The 16813-nt window shown below is 37.4% G+C and overlaps 1 protein-coding gene across 8 annotated transcripts in view; it reads right to left on the bottom strand.

Moving 5' to 3' along the window:
- Positions 1–16813, bottom strand: part of GALK2 (galactokinase 2) — a 142987-nt gene that overhangs the window by 95233 nt on the left and 30941 nt on the right. For all 8 annotated transcript variants that reach the window (XM_032623288.1, XM_032623291.1, XM_032623289.1 and 5 more), the window contains 3 exons: positions 14630–14753; positions 10553–10643; positions 7608–7754 (listed from right to left, as the gene is read on the bottom strand). In XM_032623288.1, the coding sequence (XP_032479179.1) occupies positions 7608–7754; positions 10553–10643; positions 14630–14753 (362 nt within the window). The remainder of the gene's footprint in view (positions 1–7607; positions 7755–10552; positions 10644–14629; positions 14754–16813) is intronic.

Below are 16813 nucleotides of genomic sequence, written 5' to 3' on the forward strand. Positions count from 1 at the left end.
ACGGATGTTATGTTGCAATTTCTCATCACCAGTGTTCTATAAATACCCAACTGCTCTCTGCTGTATTAGATTTCCCATCTCCAAGTTCCCATGTCATCTTCTTTCTTGGTTTACTCCCTAGTTTTGGTGGATTACATGCTGTAGACTTTTAGATTTTGCGTGTTTGAGATTATTTTATTCTATCCTTAAACTTGATCAATTCATTTATTCTAAGCTAAAATTCATTCATATTTTGAAGACATTACTTTGTTGCCTTCTATCTTCCAAAGCTATTTTTAATAAAGTAATTTTCATTCCTGTTCCTTTGATTGTGATCTCTCCCTTCTTTTCTCGTGCTCTCTCAATCAGCTTTTAGTGTTTTCTACTAATATTCAAGTTACAAAATTCCCAGACGGGGCTTCCCTGGTGGCGCAGTGGTTGAGAGTCCGCCTGCCAATGCAGGGGACACGGGATCGTGCCCCAGTCAGGGAAGATCCCACATGCCGCGGAGCGGCTGGGCCCGTGCGCCATGGCCGCTGAGCCTGCGCGTCCGGAGCCTGTGCTCCGCAACAGGAGAGGCCACAACAGTGAGAGGCCCGCGTACCAAAAAAAAAAAAAAAAAAAAAAAAAAAAAAAATTCCCAGACGATGTACTTTGGGTTGTTTTTTTTCTTTTTTTAAATTAAATTTTTTTCATTTTTCATTTTTTTTTTTTTTTTTTTTTTTTTTGGCGGTACATGGGCCTCTCACTGCTGTGGCCTCTCCCGTTGTGGAGCACAGGCTCTGGACGTGCATGCTCAGCAGCCATGGCTCACGGGCCTAGCCGCTCTGCGGCATGTGGGATCTTCCCGGACCGGGGCACGAACCCGCATCCCCTGCATCAGCAGGCGGACTCTCAACCACTGTGCCACCAAAGCCCTCCTTTTTTTAAATTAAAAAAAATTTTTAACTGAGGTATAATTTGGTTTGTTTTTCTTTCATTATTATGCTGAATACCCAATGAGCACCTTTCAAACTGAGAATACATGTTTTCATTTTGGCAAAATGTTATTCTAAAAAATAATTTTCTGGGAATTCCCTGGCTGTCCAGTAGTTAGGACTTGGTGCTTTCACTGCCATGGTCTCGGTTCAATCCCTGGTCAGGGAACTAAGATCCCACAGGCCGAGGCAAAAATAATAACAAAAATAATATTATTATTATATAATTAATATAATAATAATGCTATTATTATTCTAATGACCGTTTACTCTGTTTCTCCTTGTATTTCTGGAATTTATCTATAAGTTTTCCTACCTTCCTCTCTCTTACTGTCCATCTCTTTTTTTCTACTTTATCAGAATTCTTCCTATCTTTTTACTGAACTTTTTATTTAAGCTATCATTTTTTAATATCCAAAAGTTCTTTCTTACTGTTTGTTCCTTTTTTTAAAGCAACATTCTTTTGCAACATTTCCTTTTATCTCTCTGAGGACACCATGACTTCTTTGAAGGATTTTTCTGCTCTCACCATTGTCTGTTTCCTCTGAGTTCCTTTTCTCTTTGTTTACTTCATGTTGGAGGCTTTCTTCCAAAGTCCAACTATCTTTTGATGCCCTATCATCTTTAAGAGTGAGTCACTAAAAAGCTGATTAAAAGCTTTGTAAATGGGCTTCTGATATGGTCATAGGGTAGCTGGAGAATTTTTGTGGAAGGGGGTCACCAAACATCAGTATCTATAGGTCTTTTCTCTAGGATGGTTCAATTTCCTCTGAGAAGGATCTTCCAATATTCCTGGTGGGGTGTGCAGTGGTGAGGCTGCCAGTATGCTAGAGCTGACCAGAGGAAGGGAGTTGCACTGTTCAGATGCAGAATACCCTTTAATCCCCCAGTTTTCAATTCTATTCTGGTCCTGCCTTTCTCAGTGCTCAGTGTCCCCAAGTCCAGATAATCTTTCTTTCTCCAGAGACTCTTGCAAAGATGGGGGGAAAGATCTCTGTATTTAGCCAGGTAAGAGTGGACTCTGAGGGTCTAACTGCTCCTCATAAAGACTTTCAAATAAATTCCCACCCCCCATGTCACCCTGCTTCCTATGATACCCAGTGCCTCTAATTCCTAAGCTTTTCCAGAGAGCTGTGAGTCAGCTTGCTTTCCATCTGCACCTCCCTCCACAGGCACTTGGCTCTGATCTTTCTACTGTGCGAAGTCATGCACCATCCTTCCACCCACTTTCCGTCTTTGTATCGTGTGGTTTAGGGTTATTTATGTCTCCTTGATTTATCAAAGATGGAGCTTCTTTTCTTGTTTTCCCTATTGTTTGGGGATGATTTTTTGGGAAAAGAACAATGAATGAGAGGTAAAGAAAGAGAAGATATGTCTTTATTCTGTCACTTTGAAACCAGGAGTCTCTAGCTTTTCTATTTCACAGGTCTTTTATTACATCATACTCTTCTGTCAGTTACATCTTGATTCATAATTTGTCTTCCAGACTTTCTGGGTAACTAGTCATCTTATTTTACTGGTTTCAGTCATGCAACATTTAGTTTACTAGTAAATTAACAAGATCCACATCTATTTATCATATCCCATTTGCAGTAATTGTTGTCTGCAGTTGAATCGGGTACTGAATTTACATATAATTGGGAGGGGATTATTTATCATTTGGAAGGGCATTAGTTACCAATGTCTCGCAGGACATTGGTGGGCTATTCTCTGCTTGCCTTCCTGTCCCTCCATTCTCACACTTCTCTGTACCCCAGGAGACTGACTTCTGTGAACTACTCCCCTAGCCCATCACCATTCACTGCCATTCCCACCCATCTCACTCTCCCTACCTCGATGCATTTCTGGCAACATTACTCTATAGCCGCAGCTCCTGAAGTATAATGGCTTCTGGCTTAGAAAGAGAACTCTTCCTAGTTGGTTCTCTTGATCCTGGCCACAGCTCTGTAAATAATCTATTAAAACTCCTTTCAGTTATACCCTGTGTGCCATTTGTTTCCTATGGAGACACTGACTGATACTGTACATCAGCAAAAAAAAAAAAAGATTTTGAACTAGCTCATCTCTAAAGTCCCTTGAGTCTCGTGTTCTACGATTTTTATGAGTCAAGTATACAGTTGGCACTTAACTAAAGACTTTGGACAAATTAGGGGCTTCCTTTCAGTCAAGATTCCATCTTACTACAGCAAAGAAACTCTCCAAACCATTATGCTCAGCCCCTAGAAAATATAAGAATTGTCAGTACAACTTAGACTAGCATGGAAAACTAGGATATACATATTGTTCCCTTTAGGCAATGGAGTCAGATAGTTCGGGTAAAGTACATTTGTTTTTGTTTTTATAATTTCTAAAAAATTGAGGTATAATTGGCATATATTATATTAGTTTTAGGTGTATGACATAATGATTCAATATTTGTGTATATTATGAAATGAAATCACCACAAGTTTGGTTAATATCCATCACCATACATGGTTATACAATTTTTTTTCTTGTGATGAGAACTTTTAAGTTTTACTCTCTTAGAAACTTTCAAATATGTAATATAGTACTATTAACTATAGTCACCATGCTATACATTACATCCCCATAACTTATTTATTTCATAACTGGAAGTTTGTACCTTTTGACTCCCTTCACCCATTTCGCCCACCCCTCATCCTACACCTCTGGCAACCACTAATCTGTTCTCTGTATCTATGAGCTTGGTTTATTTATTTTTATTTAGATACCACATAAAAGTGAAATCATACAGTATTTGTCTTTCTCTGTCTGGCTTGTTTCACTTAGCATAATGCCCTCAAGTCCCATCCATGTTGTCACAAATGGCAAGATTTCATTCTTTTTATGGCTAAATAATATTCCGTTGTATATATATACACCACATCATCTTTACCCATTCATCCATCAATGCTCATAGGCCATTTCCCTATCTTGGTTGTTGTACAAAAGGTTGCAGTGTACATGGAGATGCATGTATCTTTTTGAGTCAGTGTTTTTGTTTTCTTCAAATAAATACAATGCCCAGAATTGGAATTGCTGGACCATATGACAGTTCTATTTTTAATTTTTTTGAGGAACCTCCATACTGTTTTCACAGTGGCTGTATACAAATTTACATTCCCACCAACAGTGTGTAAGGGTTCCCTTTTCTCCACATCCTCACCAACACTTATTATTTCTTATCCTTTTTATCATAGCCTTTCTAACAGATAGCTGATACTGCACTGTGGTTTTGATTTGCATTTCCCTGATGGTTAGTGAGGTTGAGTATCTTTTCATGTGCCTTTTGGTCATCTGTATGTCTTCTTGGGGAAACTATCTATTCAGATCCTCTGCCCATTTGTTAATTGGATTATTTGGGTTTTTTGCTATTTAGTTGTATGTGTTCTTTATATATTTTGGATATTGACCCCTCATCAGATATATTATTTACAAATATTTTCTCCATTCAGTAGCTTCCCTTTCCATTTTGTTGATGGTTTCCTTTGCTGTGCAGAAGCTTTTAAGTTTGATGTCATTCTATTTGTTTTTTGTTTGTTTGTTTTTGTTTTGTCTTGTTTCTTTTATTGCCTTTGCTTTTGCCGTCAAATCCAAAAAAATCACCACCAAGACCAATGTCACGGAGATTACCACCTACGTTTTCTTCTGGTTATGGTTTCAGGTCTTACATTCACCTCTTTAATGCATTTTGAGTTAATTTTTGTGTATGGTATAGGACAGTGGTCCAGTTTTGTTCTTCTGTATGTGACATCCAGTTTTTCCAACACCATTTACTGAAGAGACTGTCCTTTACCCATTATGTATTCTTGGCTCCTCTGTTGTAAATTAATTGACTGTATATGCATGGGTTTTTTTCTGGGCTTTCTATTCTGTTCCATTGATCTATGTGTCTGTTTTTATATCCAATACATTTGCTATTTTTGACTTTGAAACACAGAGACAGCCAGAATTAATTCCAAAGGTTCAATGTTTCTTTATCTTTTCTTCTTTTCCCTTAAATATTCTACCATCAGAAAGCCAGAAAAATGCAAAAAATAAATCTCACCAATCCTCCCTTTAAAAAGAAATGAATTCCTTGACCTCAGCTCCAACCACAAACACCAGATTATCTCTTTTTCCAGGCATATCTAGACTTTTTGTATCACTGAAATTTTCTACTTTCTCACCTCTCATAAACCCTTCAGTCCATTCCTATTTTAAACTGCTTTTGCCAAAGTTTTCTTCAACTTCTTTGATGCTGAAATCAATGGATATTTCTTATCCTCATCTTACTTAACCTCTCAGCAGCATTTGACACCACTGCTACTCCTTTCATGAAATATTCTTTTGTCTTTGCTGTTGTCCATCCTTTCTAGTTTTCCTCCTATCTGATTACTCCTCAGTCTCTTCAGGTAGACATCTCTTCCTCTGTCCATCCCTCAAATGTTCATGCTTGTGGAACTTGTCTTATTCTTCCTTAACTTTGTGCCTACATTCTTCCACTAGATGTTCTCCTCCACTCCTATGGCTTCAAAAATCAATTATAGGGCTTCCCTGGTGGCGCAGTGGTTGAGAGTCTGCCTGCCGATGCAGGGAACGCAGGTTTGTGCCCAGGTCCAGGAGGATCCCACATGCCGCAGAACGGCTGGACCTGTGAGCCATGGCCGCTGGGCCTGTGCGTCCGGAGCCTGTGCTCCGCGGCAGGAGAGGCCATACAGTGAAAGGCCCGTGTACCGCAAAAAAAAAAAAAAAAAATTATATACTAATGACTATCAAATGGACCACCTCAAGTCCAAATATTACTCCTGGCTTTCAGAGATATTGTTTGTAACTAAATAGTATAACTCCATCAGTGTGCCCACATATTCCTCATACTCAACATTTTGCCTTCCGCTCAAACCTATTTTTTCATCTATATTCCTTATCCCACTGAATCATATCAAGCCAGAGACCTGGGTATAATCCTTGACTCTTTGCTGTCCCACATCCAATCAACAATCAAGTCCTATTGATTCTGTCTGAGATGTACCTTAAATCTATCATCTAATTCTCTCCCCATTATCACTGCCACTTCCCTAGAAGTGGCATCTCTCTACTGCTAATACAGTTACCCTCAAATCTAAATTTTATAATACAGCCAGGGTGGTCTTTTTAAAATATAGATATGATTGTGTTATCCTCTTCCTGAAAGCTACAATGGTTTTACAGACTGCTATCCAGATAAAGCCCAAATTCCTCAACACTGGTTTACAATTTAGCTTCAGCTAAATTAAGCCTCTTATATTTCCTCCAACAAGCCATGATCACTCTTACTCTAGATATTTTCACATGATATTTCCTCCGCCTGAAACATGCCTATCCAATGTTATCAGTGTTATCATGCTGTCAGTATTTCTTGACTAATATCTATTAATCCCTGTCTCAGCTTAGATGTCCTATGTTCTCTAAATGTGGATTAGATCTGCTCCCATAGCACACGACTTATCCACTTACCACACTCTCTTACTGTTGCCTATTGACATGTCTCTATTCCCCTCTTTAGATCATAAGTACTATGAGGGTTAAAACTATACCTATTATATCACCAATGCCTTGAACATTAGCTGGCACAAAGTTGTCACTAGATAAGTAAGGGCTGAATGATGAACAAATGAATAAACAAATAAACCATCGGATTAAACACAGTGCCAGTGGAAGCAGATTTTACATAAGGACTTATTTTCCCTTACTTTCTCTCCTCTCAAAAAACAAATAACAACAAATAAGGTACCCTACCTCCAAATGAGCCATTGCTTACAAAGGACTAATTCCTGAATAGTTGCACATGACAGCTAAAGAGAATTCTATCTGAGCCTTTGCTTTCTCCTTCATTTCTCTCTTTTCTCTTACATAGAAAATTTTCAAAGTGAAAGTTTAAGCAGTCTGAAGACTAAAGCATGTGGCTGACTTTCTCTTGATCTGTCTGAAGCCCAATCTATATTCCTAAACCATCTGTAAACTTGGTAGTGTATGTACATGAGATAAAAAAGGACCTATGATAATATTTTATTTGAACCAGAACTCCAAAACATTAATTAAAGCTGAGCACACCTGCTCTGAACTGCAGTCAGAGATTTATGTGAACTTGTAAAGTTGAGGTTTTCTGACCTATTGTAGGATTTATGTCTTCTTTAAATAAGTATTTCCTCTTTGCAGTGCAACAATTTTTTAAAAGTTTGTTTCAGTGACTAAGCTGCTGGCATAAACAGATATGCTGTTCAGTTCCTTTATTTCCTAGTCTTTACCCTTTTTACCCACTGCTTGTCAAGTATTTACCTGCAGGTTCTGGGTGAAAATAAGTAGGCCCAATTATGAAGCCTAGAATTTCTTTCTCTAAAGCTAATTTGTTAATGAGGTGATCTAAAAAGATAACCATGCATTCAATCTCCCTAGTTAATCTAAGAGCATTTTGATACAGCTCTTCACATGTTTGCTTACTCTTTGGAAGGTACCAACTACCTTGTGGTTTATCACAAGCAGAACTTAAGTTACAATGCATGCCCATGTGTGCAGTCCTTTCAGGTAAGACAAAGTTTTTCAATTAAAGAAAGGTGTTCTAATTTTGAGATTTGGATGCTAATACTTTAGAAAGAAAGGGTTCTGTCAGGCTAACTCATTCAAATTGGTTACCTTGGATAGGTTCATGCCCAGCACTGTGAGTGTCACCAAGCCAGCACAACAGACCAAAGCACTGGAGCTGGAGAGGCCAGAACTCGGTGGGATGTTTCCATCTACCAAGCAATTCATTCCAGTCAAGTCACTAAGACCAAAGTGTTCCTAAGAATAGAAGGAAAAATAGCACTAGTAACTTTGGTTGGATTCAAGGAGTAGCGGAAAGTTCTTTCATTCCTCAGAGAGCAAAAGTCTATCAATGGACTTATTATGCTACTTATAGAAACAACTTGTGCAATTCAATCTAGCTGAGTCCATACATGACATTTTATTTAATGGCTCTTGGCCACAGGGCACTATAATCTGAAGATTAATTTTTACTTTGTTGAACAAAAAGCTACTGATCAATTTCCTAAAATTGCTTTGAATGATCTTTTTCATGAATATTAATTGATTTGAACAAATATGGAAAAATATTAAACAATTATAATTCAAGTAGCAAGACAAGAAATACACAATTATTAGTGAGGCAGGTTAAATCTCTGTGTAGCACATCCCAACACTCTGTCATTGTAAAAGTCTAACACTAAGCCGTGGTTTGTTTCTATGGAGTATTTTATGGAATACTTTTCTTCAGAGGACCTTCCAAACTTTCTCAGTTCTGTTTTACTTATGGAAAAACCTAGGCACCAGCAGATTAAGAGACTTTCTCAAGATCACATATAGGGAGCTGGAAGTAGGATCCAGGTCTCTGATTTCTGGTTGAGAACTTCTCACTGTGGTCAGAAACCCGGGCCAGCATACTGTCACTGTGATTTAATGTAAGTCAGCTATATGAGGAAATCCAGATTTTTACTAGGGTTTATAGATACAAATTAGCCATATGGTAGCTTTCAAGACAGCCAAATTAGAATTCAGCCACAAATGAGAATGCAGACTCTAAACAAAGCAGGGAAATTCTATTTCTACAAATAGGAAAGTCCAAAGAAATAATCAGACTCTGATCTCAAGATGGAAAGCTCTAGGATACTTAGATGAATACCTAGGATGAGGACACTTAGGATGATATCATATCATATCCTTTGTAGTTTAGGATTAAAAATAAATTCAAAAAATTAAAATAAATTCAGGGCTTCCCTGGTGGCGCAGTGGTTGGGAGTCCGCCTGCCGACACAGGGGACACGGGTTCGTGCCCTGGTCTGGAGGATCCCACGTGCCCCGGAGCGGCTAGGCCCGTGAGCCATGGCCGCTGAGCCTGCGCATCCGGAGCCTGTGCTCCGCAACGGGAGAGGCCACAACAGTGAGAGGCCCGCGTACAGCAAAAAAAAATAATAATAATAAATAAATTCAAGGTCATCTCCTCCTCAAGAAAAAGTACCATCATGTTTACAAATTACTCAAACGGCTCAAGACCAAAGTAAAAATACTATTATATTACATAATTATGCATTTCATCATACATATTATTCTTCAGAGAAACTTCAATAAACTAGTTAGAATAGCCAAAGTAACAACAAAACTCTGCAAATAAAAGACTGTTTTTTTCCTTTTTATTTTTTTTGTCTTTTTTCCCCTAAGCTGGCAAAACTCATCCACCACAAAAGATGAGATTCGGTTGGATGTACTTCTCTTCTTGATTTCAAACCATCTAAAAATTTCCTTTCCAGAAATACAAACAAATTATAAACTAAAATACTGCTGTTGCCAATGCCCTTTCGTACAGAACATCCGACAGCTTGTTTAAAAAAAAATCCTTGGAGAACGCTATATATTTAACCATGAACTGATCCACAGGGTGTCTTGAGTGTGAATCATACTTACAAACTTATCACGCAATGTTTAAATTAAAATGTACAACAGATTCAAAATGCAAATGGGTTTTGCCAAATTCAGTAATAGTGCTATCCCAAAAGGATAACATGTTCAATTTAATATAAACAGATTATCCTCTGGAACTTTCTAGTATTTGAATTTGAAGGATTCTTAACAGGCTAACATTTAAATTACTTCTCTGCCAAACATTTATTAAACAGACCTGCTTTTGCACATAAGTTGTCAAATCGAAAAGGAAAGCTGTAAGACCTGAAATTCTCAATTACAACACAAAGCAACATTTGTTCTTTAGGTCACTTTATCCATATGCTACAAAAGGCATGTTGCTATAAGGAATATGAAATTGCATTTGCCAAGCAAATGCTTCCAAATACTGTAATTCTCACTAATGCATGTGACAAGCCAAATGATTTGAAGATTTAAAACCTGCCAATAACTTTTCCTGTAAGTTGTTACCATGTGTCTGGGAGAAAGAAAGGAAGGAAGAGGGGGTGGGTAGGAAGGAAGGAAGAAAGGAAGGAAGGAAGGAAGTCTAAGACCAGAACAATGATAATTAGAGTACAGGACTATACATCAGAAATTAGAGTACAGGACTATACATCAGAAAACAATACTAAGTTTCCATTTATTTAGTGCCTACTATGTGTCAAGCACTGTGTAATCCTTGCAACAATTCTTTGTTGGGATAATAATAACATCCTTTCACAGATAACAAATCTGAGGCTTAAGAAGTTAAATCAACACAGCAGGGTAGAGCCCAGATTCAAACCCAGGGCTGTCCAGCTCTAAATCGTATTACAATATACACCTATACATCCCTAGAACAAAATGTAAATAATATTACTAGAATATATCTTTCGAAAGAAAATTTGAACGAAGATTTGAAAACTAGAAAGGTATCTGTCAGATGCACCTGCACCTGCCTTATGAACAGTCACTACAGCCCCCTATGAACACCACCCAGAAACAGTCACATCTACCCAATTCCCTGAAATACATTATTTAGCAAAATAGAACAGAAACATCAGTTAGCCTTGAAAGGAGACAAAAATGATAGAGTAAATAAAATGTCTTGATATAATACACATCATAACCTCAACTGCTAGTAGGTGCCTGATAAACTGATTTACCTGAATTCCTTTAAATCCACATAAGAAATAGTTGTGCCACAGAGGCTTGGTTTTGTCAATCTGGATGTTATTAGCACTAGTACTGAAGTCCCTGCAAAAGCAAAAGACACCGTTAATTCTAGAGGCTTTGCGCTACAGAATCGATGGCTGACTGCTGCCATCTTGTGCCAAGACAATGACACTGAAATTTCATTTTCCATTTACTTCCCATATTCGTACTTCACAGTCTACAAAAACAGCAAACATCTCCAGCTGCTAAAAATTAAGAGAAGTTGTAGTGACCTTAATAACTAAACTACTTTCAACTGACCCTTTTTATTTCCTGAAAGGGAGAGGACCCAATATATTTTAGCATAATCTACACCACTTTTTATTTCATGATGGTCCTTATTAAGTTGCTGTAAACCACATAAAGGCTTATCCTTTGGGCCTGCTGTTTGGCACACCTCTTACTAGAACAGAAGTACTCAAAGCCTCCTTTCCCCACACTTTCTACCACCCATCAGATTTTACATCTGCACAGTTTAAGAAGGAACAAACAAAACAAATAATGATTCTAATGGATCATAATTCATTGAATAAAATAAGATTCCATGAATCTACACTGATATAAAATAACAAATGAATAAATAGCTAAATGAAGAAGAAGGGAAAGCTATTCCTTAGAGCAAAATGTCAACCAATAGAAGAAATGACGTAAATTGAAAAATCATTATTTGGCAAACTCCGTAATTGTTTCAGGAAAGAATCATCAAAGGATGCTAAAACTACTGAGTAAAAATTTGATGAGAAACAAGATATTTATATAAATTTGAAGTACTTCCCCACCAGATACTAACTGCAAAGGGAAAAAAATAGTAACTTTATGGTAATCTGGCAGACAACTCAACCAAATGATCAAAATTAACAACAGTTAAAGGAACATCCATCAAGTGCCTCCTTGATATGATGCCCTAAGGACACATCAGTTGACAGGTGGGAATTCTTTATACTATTTTTGTGACTTCCTTGAAAGTCAAAAGTTATTTCAAAATGAAAGATAGTAGGCTTCTAAATCAGCCAAAGGACAAAATATGTGAAATGGGGGGGAATCAATTTAAATGTGAGGAAATAAGTAACATTCCCCATATTGACTGAGTGCTCTTCATATAGTTTACTAAATATCTACTATGTGACACTCACTGTGGTAGGTGCCTTCCATGCATTATCTTAATAACATGGACATATCATGTCCTAAGAAAAATACTGAATGACCACTTAAGTGTGCAAGGCATTCACAGGAATATAAAGGTAAAAGGCAAAGGGCTTATCTTTTAAGCATATGTAATCTAGCCGAGACAGCATGAACACAAATCATGATCACATACCACTGTCATGTGATGGTGTGTAATATGAGGTGGGATGCAAGGCCAAGAGGGCATCTTTTGGGTTGCACCCCGCAGGCCTGCAAACCTTGTAGTTGCCCAGCCTTGAGACCGAAAAAAGAGCCTGGAAACAGTGACAGAGACATCAATGGTTTATTGGATAGGGCATCTTACAGGTCTGTAGCAAAACATCCTGGAGCAACACCCCGTTGTGTACGGCAGACAGAAGGCAAGACATGGCAGCAATCTTCGCTACTTGGGGAGAAGGAGGCTACCATTTATAGGTGGAATTGAGGTCAGGCTGGCTCATCAGTTACCAAGGAAACCAGCAGCTGGGGTAGGGGGCAAGCACAGGGGTAGTAACTGATTAAGCTCTATAATTAGGGTACAGGTGAAGCAGGGACTGGTGGAGCAGTGGATGTACAGAGAGCAAGAGAACAGCCATCTTGAATGGCCTGACCACACAGCAATTTCTATAGTCAGCACACTAGGGTGGAAAGGGGAGCCTTTCCTGGAGGCTCAGAGAGGTTTAGTGACTCTCCAGGGACACACACAGTCTGACTCCAGCTCACAAGCACTTTAGTATCACCCACAGGAGTTAAAATTTACTGCCTAGAGTCAACAAGAAGTCACAGAATTTGGAAAGTAGAAAAGATTATGTTAGCAAAACTAAATGAGTTCTGTTCCTAGATAAGCAGATCTTGGAAGTCACCACAAAGAAAAGAAAACCAGGAACGAGTCAGGGGACAGGGGTGGTGGTATACTAGGAAAAGTAGAGGAGGGAATTTGCACAAATTTAGGAAGCTAGATGAAAAACATCAAAGCAAAAGCTAAAAAGTGCCAGCCCCTTCAGAATTAGAAACATAGCTTAAAAACCACAACGTGATGCTAATACACATTTATGAGAGTGGATATAATTTAAAAAGACATGTTAGCAAAGATGTGAAGCAACTGGAACTCTCATACACTGGTGGTAGGAATGTAAAATTATACAACCACTTTGGAAAACAGGCAAATTCTTAAAAAGATAACTCGACAGTCCACTCCTGGGTATTTACCAAATGAAACATGTGTCCACACATAGATTTGTATACAAATATTCACAGCAGAATTATTCATAATAGCCAAAAGCTGGAAATGATCTAAATGTCCATCAATGATGAATAAAGAAATTATGCAATGCATGCTAGACAATATGTGGACAATTCTGGGAGGCATGCTGCATTCTTCCTAGGGGTCCAGGTGGAATGAAGCCCCTTACCTACAGCAGGAGCTACCTGCCTTGATAATTCACCTCTGCTTCCCTAACTCAGTCTCCATCCTTTTTTAATACTGCTCCTGGGATCATTTCCCAAACACCTCCTTCCAAGTCTGTTGCAGGCTCTGCTTTTGTGAAAAAAAATGGAATTCCCACATGCACCATGGTGGGAATGTTAAATGAATCTGAGTAAATCAATATGACAAATTATGGGACCCAGTTTTAAAGGTTTAAAATGACACAAAATTATATTTGAGATAATGTAAGGTTTTCTTTAAAGGGTCTGAAATGTACATAAGATATATTCTCACTCATGCAAAAAAAATAGAAAAAAAGATCTTTTACAATAAGTTTCATACAAAAGTCAGGAATTTCTATTACCTTGCACAACTTGGTATAGACACACATAAAATACTTGCTGAATGAATGAATATTATTGCTGGCAAACTGTCCAATGAACAATAAGCCAAAAATATAATGTACCAATTATATGCCAAGATCTTCTTTTATAATTAACAAATCAAATCCATCATAATATATTATAAGCGAGTAGGCCTTATCCCAGGAATGCAAAGACAGTTCAACATTAGAAAATCCATTGGTGAGGGAAAGTGGGGGCGGGGGCAGGGGGGATGAATTGGGAGATTGAGATTGACATGTATACATTAATATGTATAAAATGGATAACTATTAAGAACCTGCTGTATAAAAAATTAAATATTTTTTAAAAAGAAAATCCATTGGTGTAATTTGTAATATTTTTTTAAACTGATCTTCAATGCTGACTAGACATTTAATAAAATCCAATACCCATGAATGATTTTTTTAAATCTTAACAAACCAAGAATTAAAAACAAAAAAGTATGTCCTTAACTTGATAAAGCATATGTACTAGAAACATACATCTATTATGTTCCAGATACTATGTTTGACACTGAGAGTAGAGCATTGGAGAGGCAACAGTACCTGAAGTCACAGAGCTTACAATCTACTGGGGGATACAGGCAAGTAAGCAGATAATGACAATACAGCATGTTAAGATGCTATGATGAGAGAATTAGAGGGAGCCCTAGTAATATAAGAAAGGCCCCAGCCCTGACTTTGCTAGAGATAGTTAACCTCAAAAGATGATAAATACCTTCTAGGCAAAGACAGAGTTATTTTCATCTTTTTTTTGACCCAGTACCTAAAACAATGTCAGACACAGAGTAAGTCTTCAGTAAATGTTTCTTAAATAAATGAGTAAATGAACAAATATTAAATAGGGAAATTTAGATTCTTTTGGAAGTCAGATACAAATTATCAATAAATTAAGTGATTTATTATAAATTTGTTATCTCCTAAAGAATTCATTAGGGTACAAATACAAACACACATAGACACACACACACACACACACACACACACACACACACACACACACCATTACACAAAGTAGCAATTCTAAATACTCACGGGTACAAGGGATTGGTATTGGCCAGCTGGAGAACATGTGTTTTCACAGGTTCCACAGCTATTAACATATCTTGTTCTACAGCCATAGGAAGAACAGAATATCCACAGTAATCTATATGCTCTCCTAGAATAAAGAGAAAGCATTTTTTATCATTGCTAGCATATGAATCTCAAGTAAGTTGACATACAAGAAAAACTACCACAAGGCAGGATTTAACAGAAAATAAAAACACTAAGGGCAGAAAGTAATACAATTTGCTTTCTCTCACTAACATCTGAGCCAGGAACTTTTGCTAGAATAAGTATTATATATTAGTTATTAGTTTCTGTTAATTTTTCAACTTCTTTAAATATTCACAATTTTTTCTACTTTCTAACTCATAATAATCATCTTTGAATATTTATGTTTAGTGACTAGTTATGTGGAGCATCAAGAAATGCATTGTCTCCTTTCTCTGTTGCTCATTTGTATTAACTTTTAAAATACGAACAAGGGAAGCCATTAGCACCCTCTCACTTATAATAACATTATGTGAGTCCCACTCTTTTCCTTACTAGCCAATGAACCCAGTAAAGGTGAAGTCTTCATTTATCTTTGTGGCCTAACCAAATGCCGAACAAATTAGCTTGGCACTGATTAGCTGTGTTAAATGTGCTAGACATAGCTAGGATAAAGAAAAAGCTAGAAAAAAATTTAACCTGCACCATTTTATATATAATAAGCAAATTTAGAAAACAAACTATTCTCTTCTCCTTTTCATTCTAATTCCTCTATATATCACCAGCAGGAATTTTTTTTACCTATTATACCACAATGTTTTCTCCAAATTACCATTTAAACTGAAGGTTGTTATTCATCAGATTTAAAAACAAAACAACAATTCAAGAAAGACGGGCTAAGCAATCTCACTCATATTTCACCAGGTCAGGTTTGTATATGTGATTGTTCTATGGCAGACACTGAGCAACTAAGAAACATAAAATGAATAAAAGACAAATTCAACTGCCTAATTACATATTTAAATAAATATTATTCTACATATTATTACAAGTAGTAAGTCTTTTGTTTCTATATTGATGTGTCCTTTAAAATAAGAAATTAGGGTTGTTTTTTTTTAATGGATTGACAATGACAGATGGAGAAGTGGTTTTCAAAGTTGTCTCTCTCCCAAACTTCCCTCAAAAAGACAATAAAATAAAACAGTGGCTCACAAGTAGAAAACACATATTTAAATTAGCAGAACTGAAATCAAAGAGGAAATCAAGAAATACCTAGAAACAAATGACAATGAAAACACGATGACCCAAAACCTATGGGAGGCAGCAAAAGTGGTTCTAAGAGGGAAGTTTATAGCAATACAATCCTACTTTAAGAAACAAGAAACACCTCAAATAAACAACCTAACCTTACACCTAAAGCAATTAGAAAAAGAAGAACAAAAAAACCCCCAAAGTTAGCAGAAGGAAAGAAATCATAAACATCAGATCAGAAATAAATAAAAAGAAATGAAGGAGGGCTTCTCTGGTGGCGCAGTGGTTGAGAGTCCGCCTGCTGATGGGGGGGATGCGGGTTCGTGCCCTGGTCCGGGAGGATCCCACGTGCTGTAGAGCAGCTGGGCCCATGAGCCATGGCCGCTGGGCCTGTGCTCCACAGTGGGAGAGGCCACAGTGCTGAGAGGCCCGTGTACGGCAAAAAAAAAAAAAAAAAAGAAAAGAAAAGAAATGAAGGAAACAACAGCAAAGATAAATAAAACTAAAAGCTGGTTCTTTGAGAAGATAACAAAATTGATAAACCGTTAGCCAGGCTCATCAAGAAAAAAAAGGGAGAAGACTCAAGTCAATAGAATCAGAAATGAAAAAGGAGAAGTAACAACGGACACTGCAGAAATACAAAGAATCATGAGGGATTACACTACAAGCAACTATATGCCAATAAAATGGACAACCTGGAAGAGATGAACAAATTCTTAGAAAAGCACAACCTTCTGAGACTGAACCAGGAAGAAATAGAAAATATAAACAGACCAATCACAAGCACTGAAATTGAAACTGATTAAATCTTCCAACAAACAAAAGCCCAGGACCAGATGGCTTCCCAGGTGAATTCTGTCAAACATTCGGAGAAGCACTAACACCTATCCTTCCCAAACTCTCCCAAAATATAGCAAAGACAGGAACACTCTC

The sequence above is a fragment of the Phocoena sinus genome, chromosome 2 (genome assembly GCF_008692025.1).
Source record: "Phocoena sinus isolate mPhoSin1 chromosome 2, mPhoSin1.pri, whole genome shotgun sequence".
Taxonomy (NCBI): Eukaryota; Metazoa; Chordata; class Mammalia; order Artiodactyla; family Phocoenidae; genus Phocoena; species Phocoena sinus.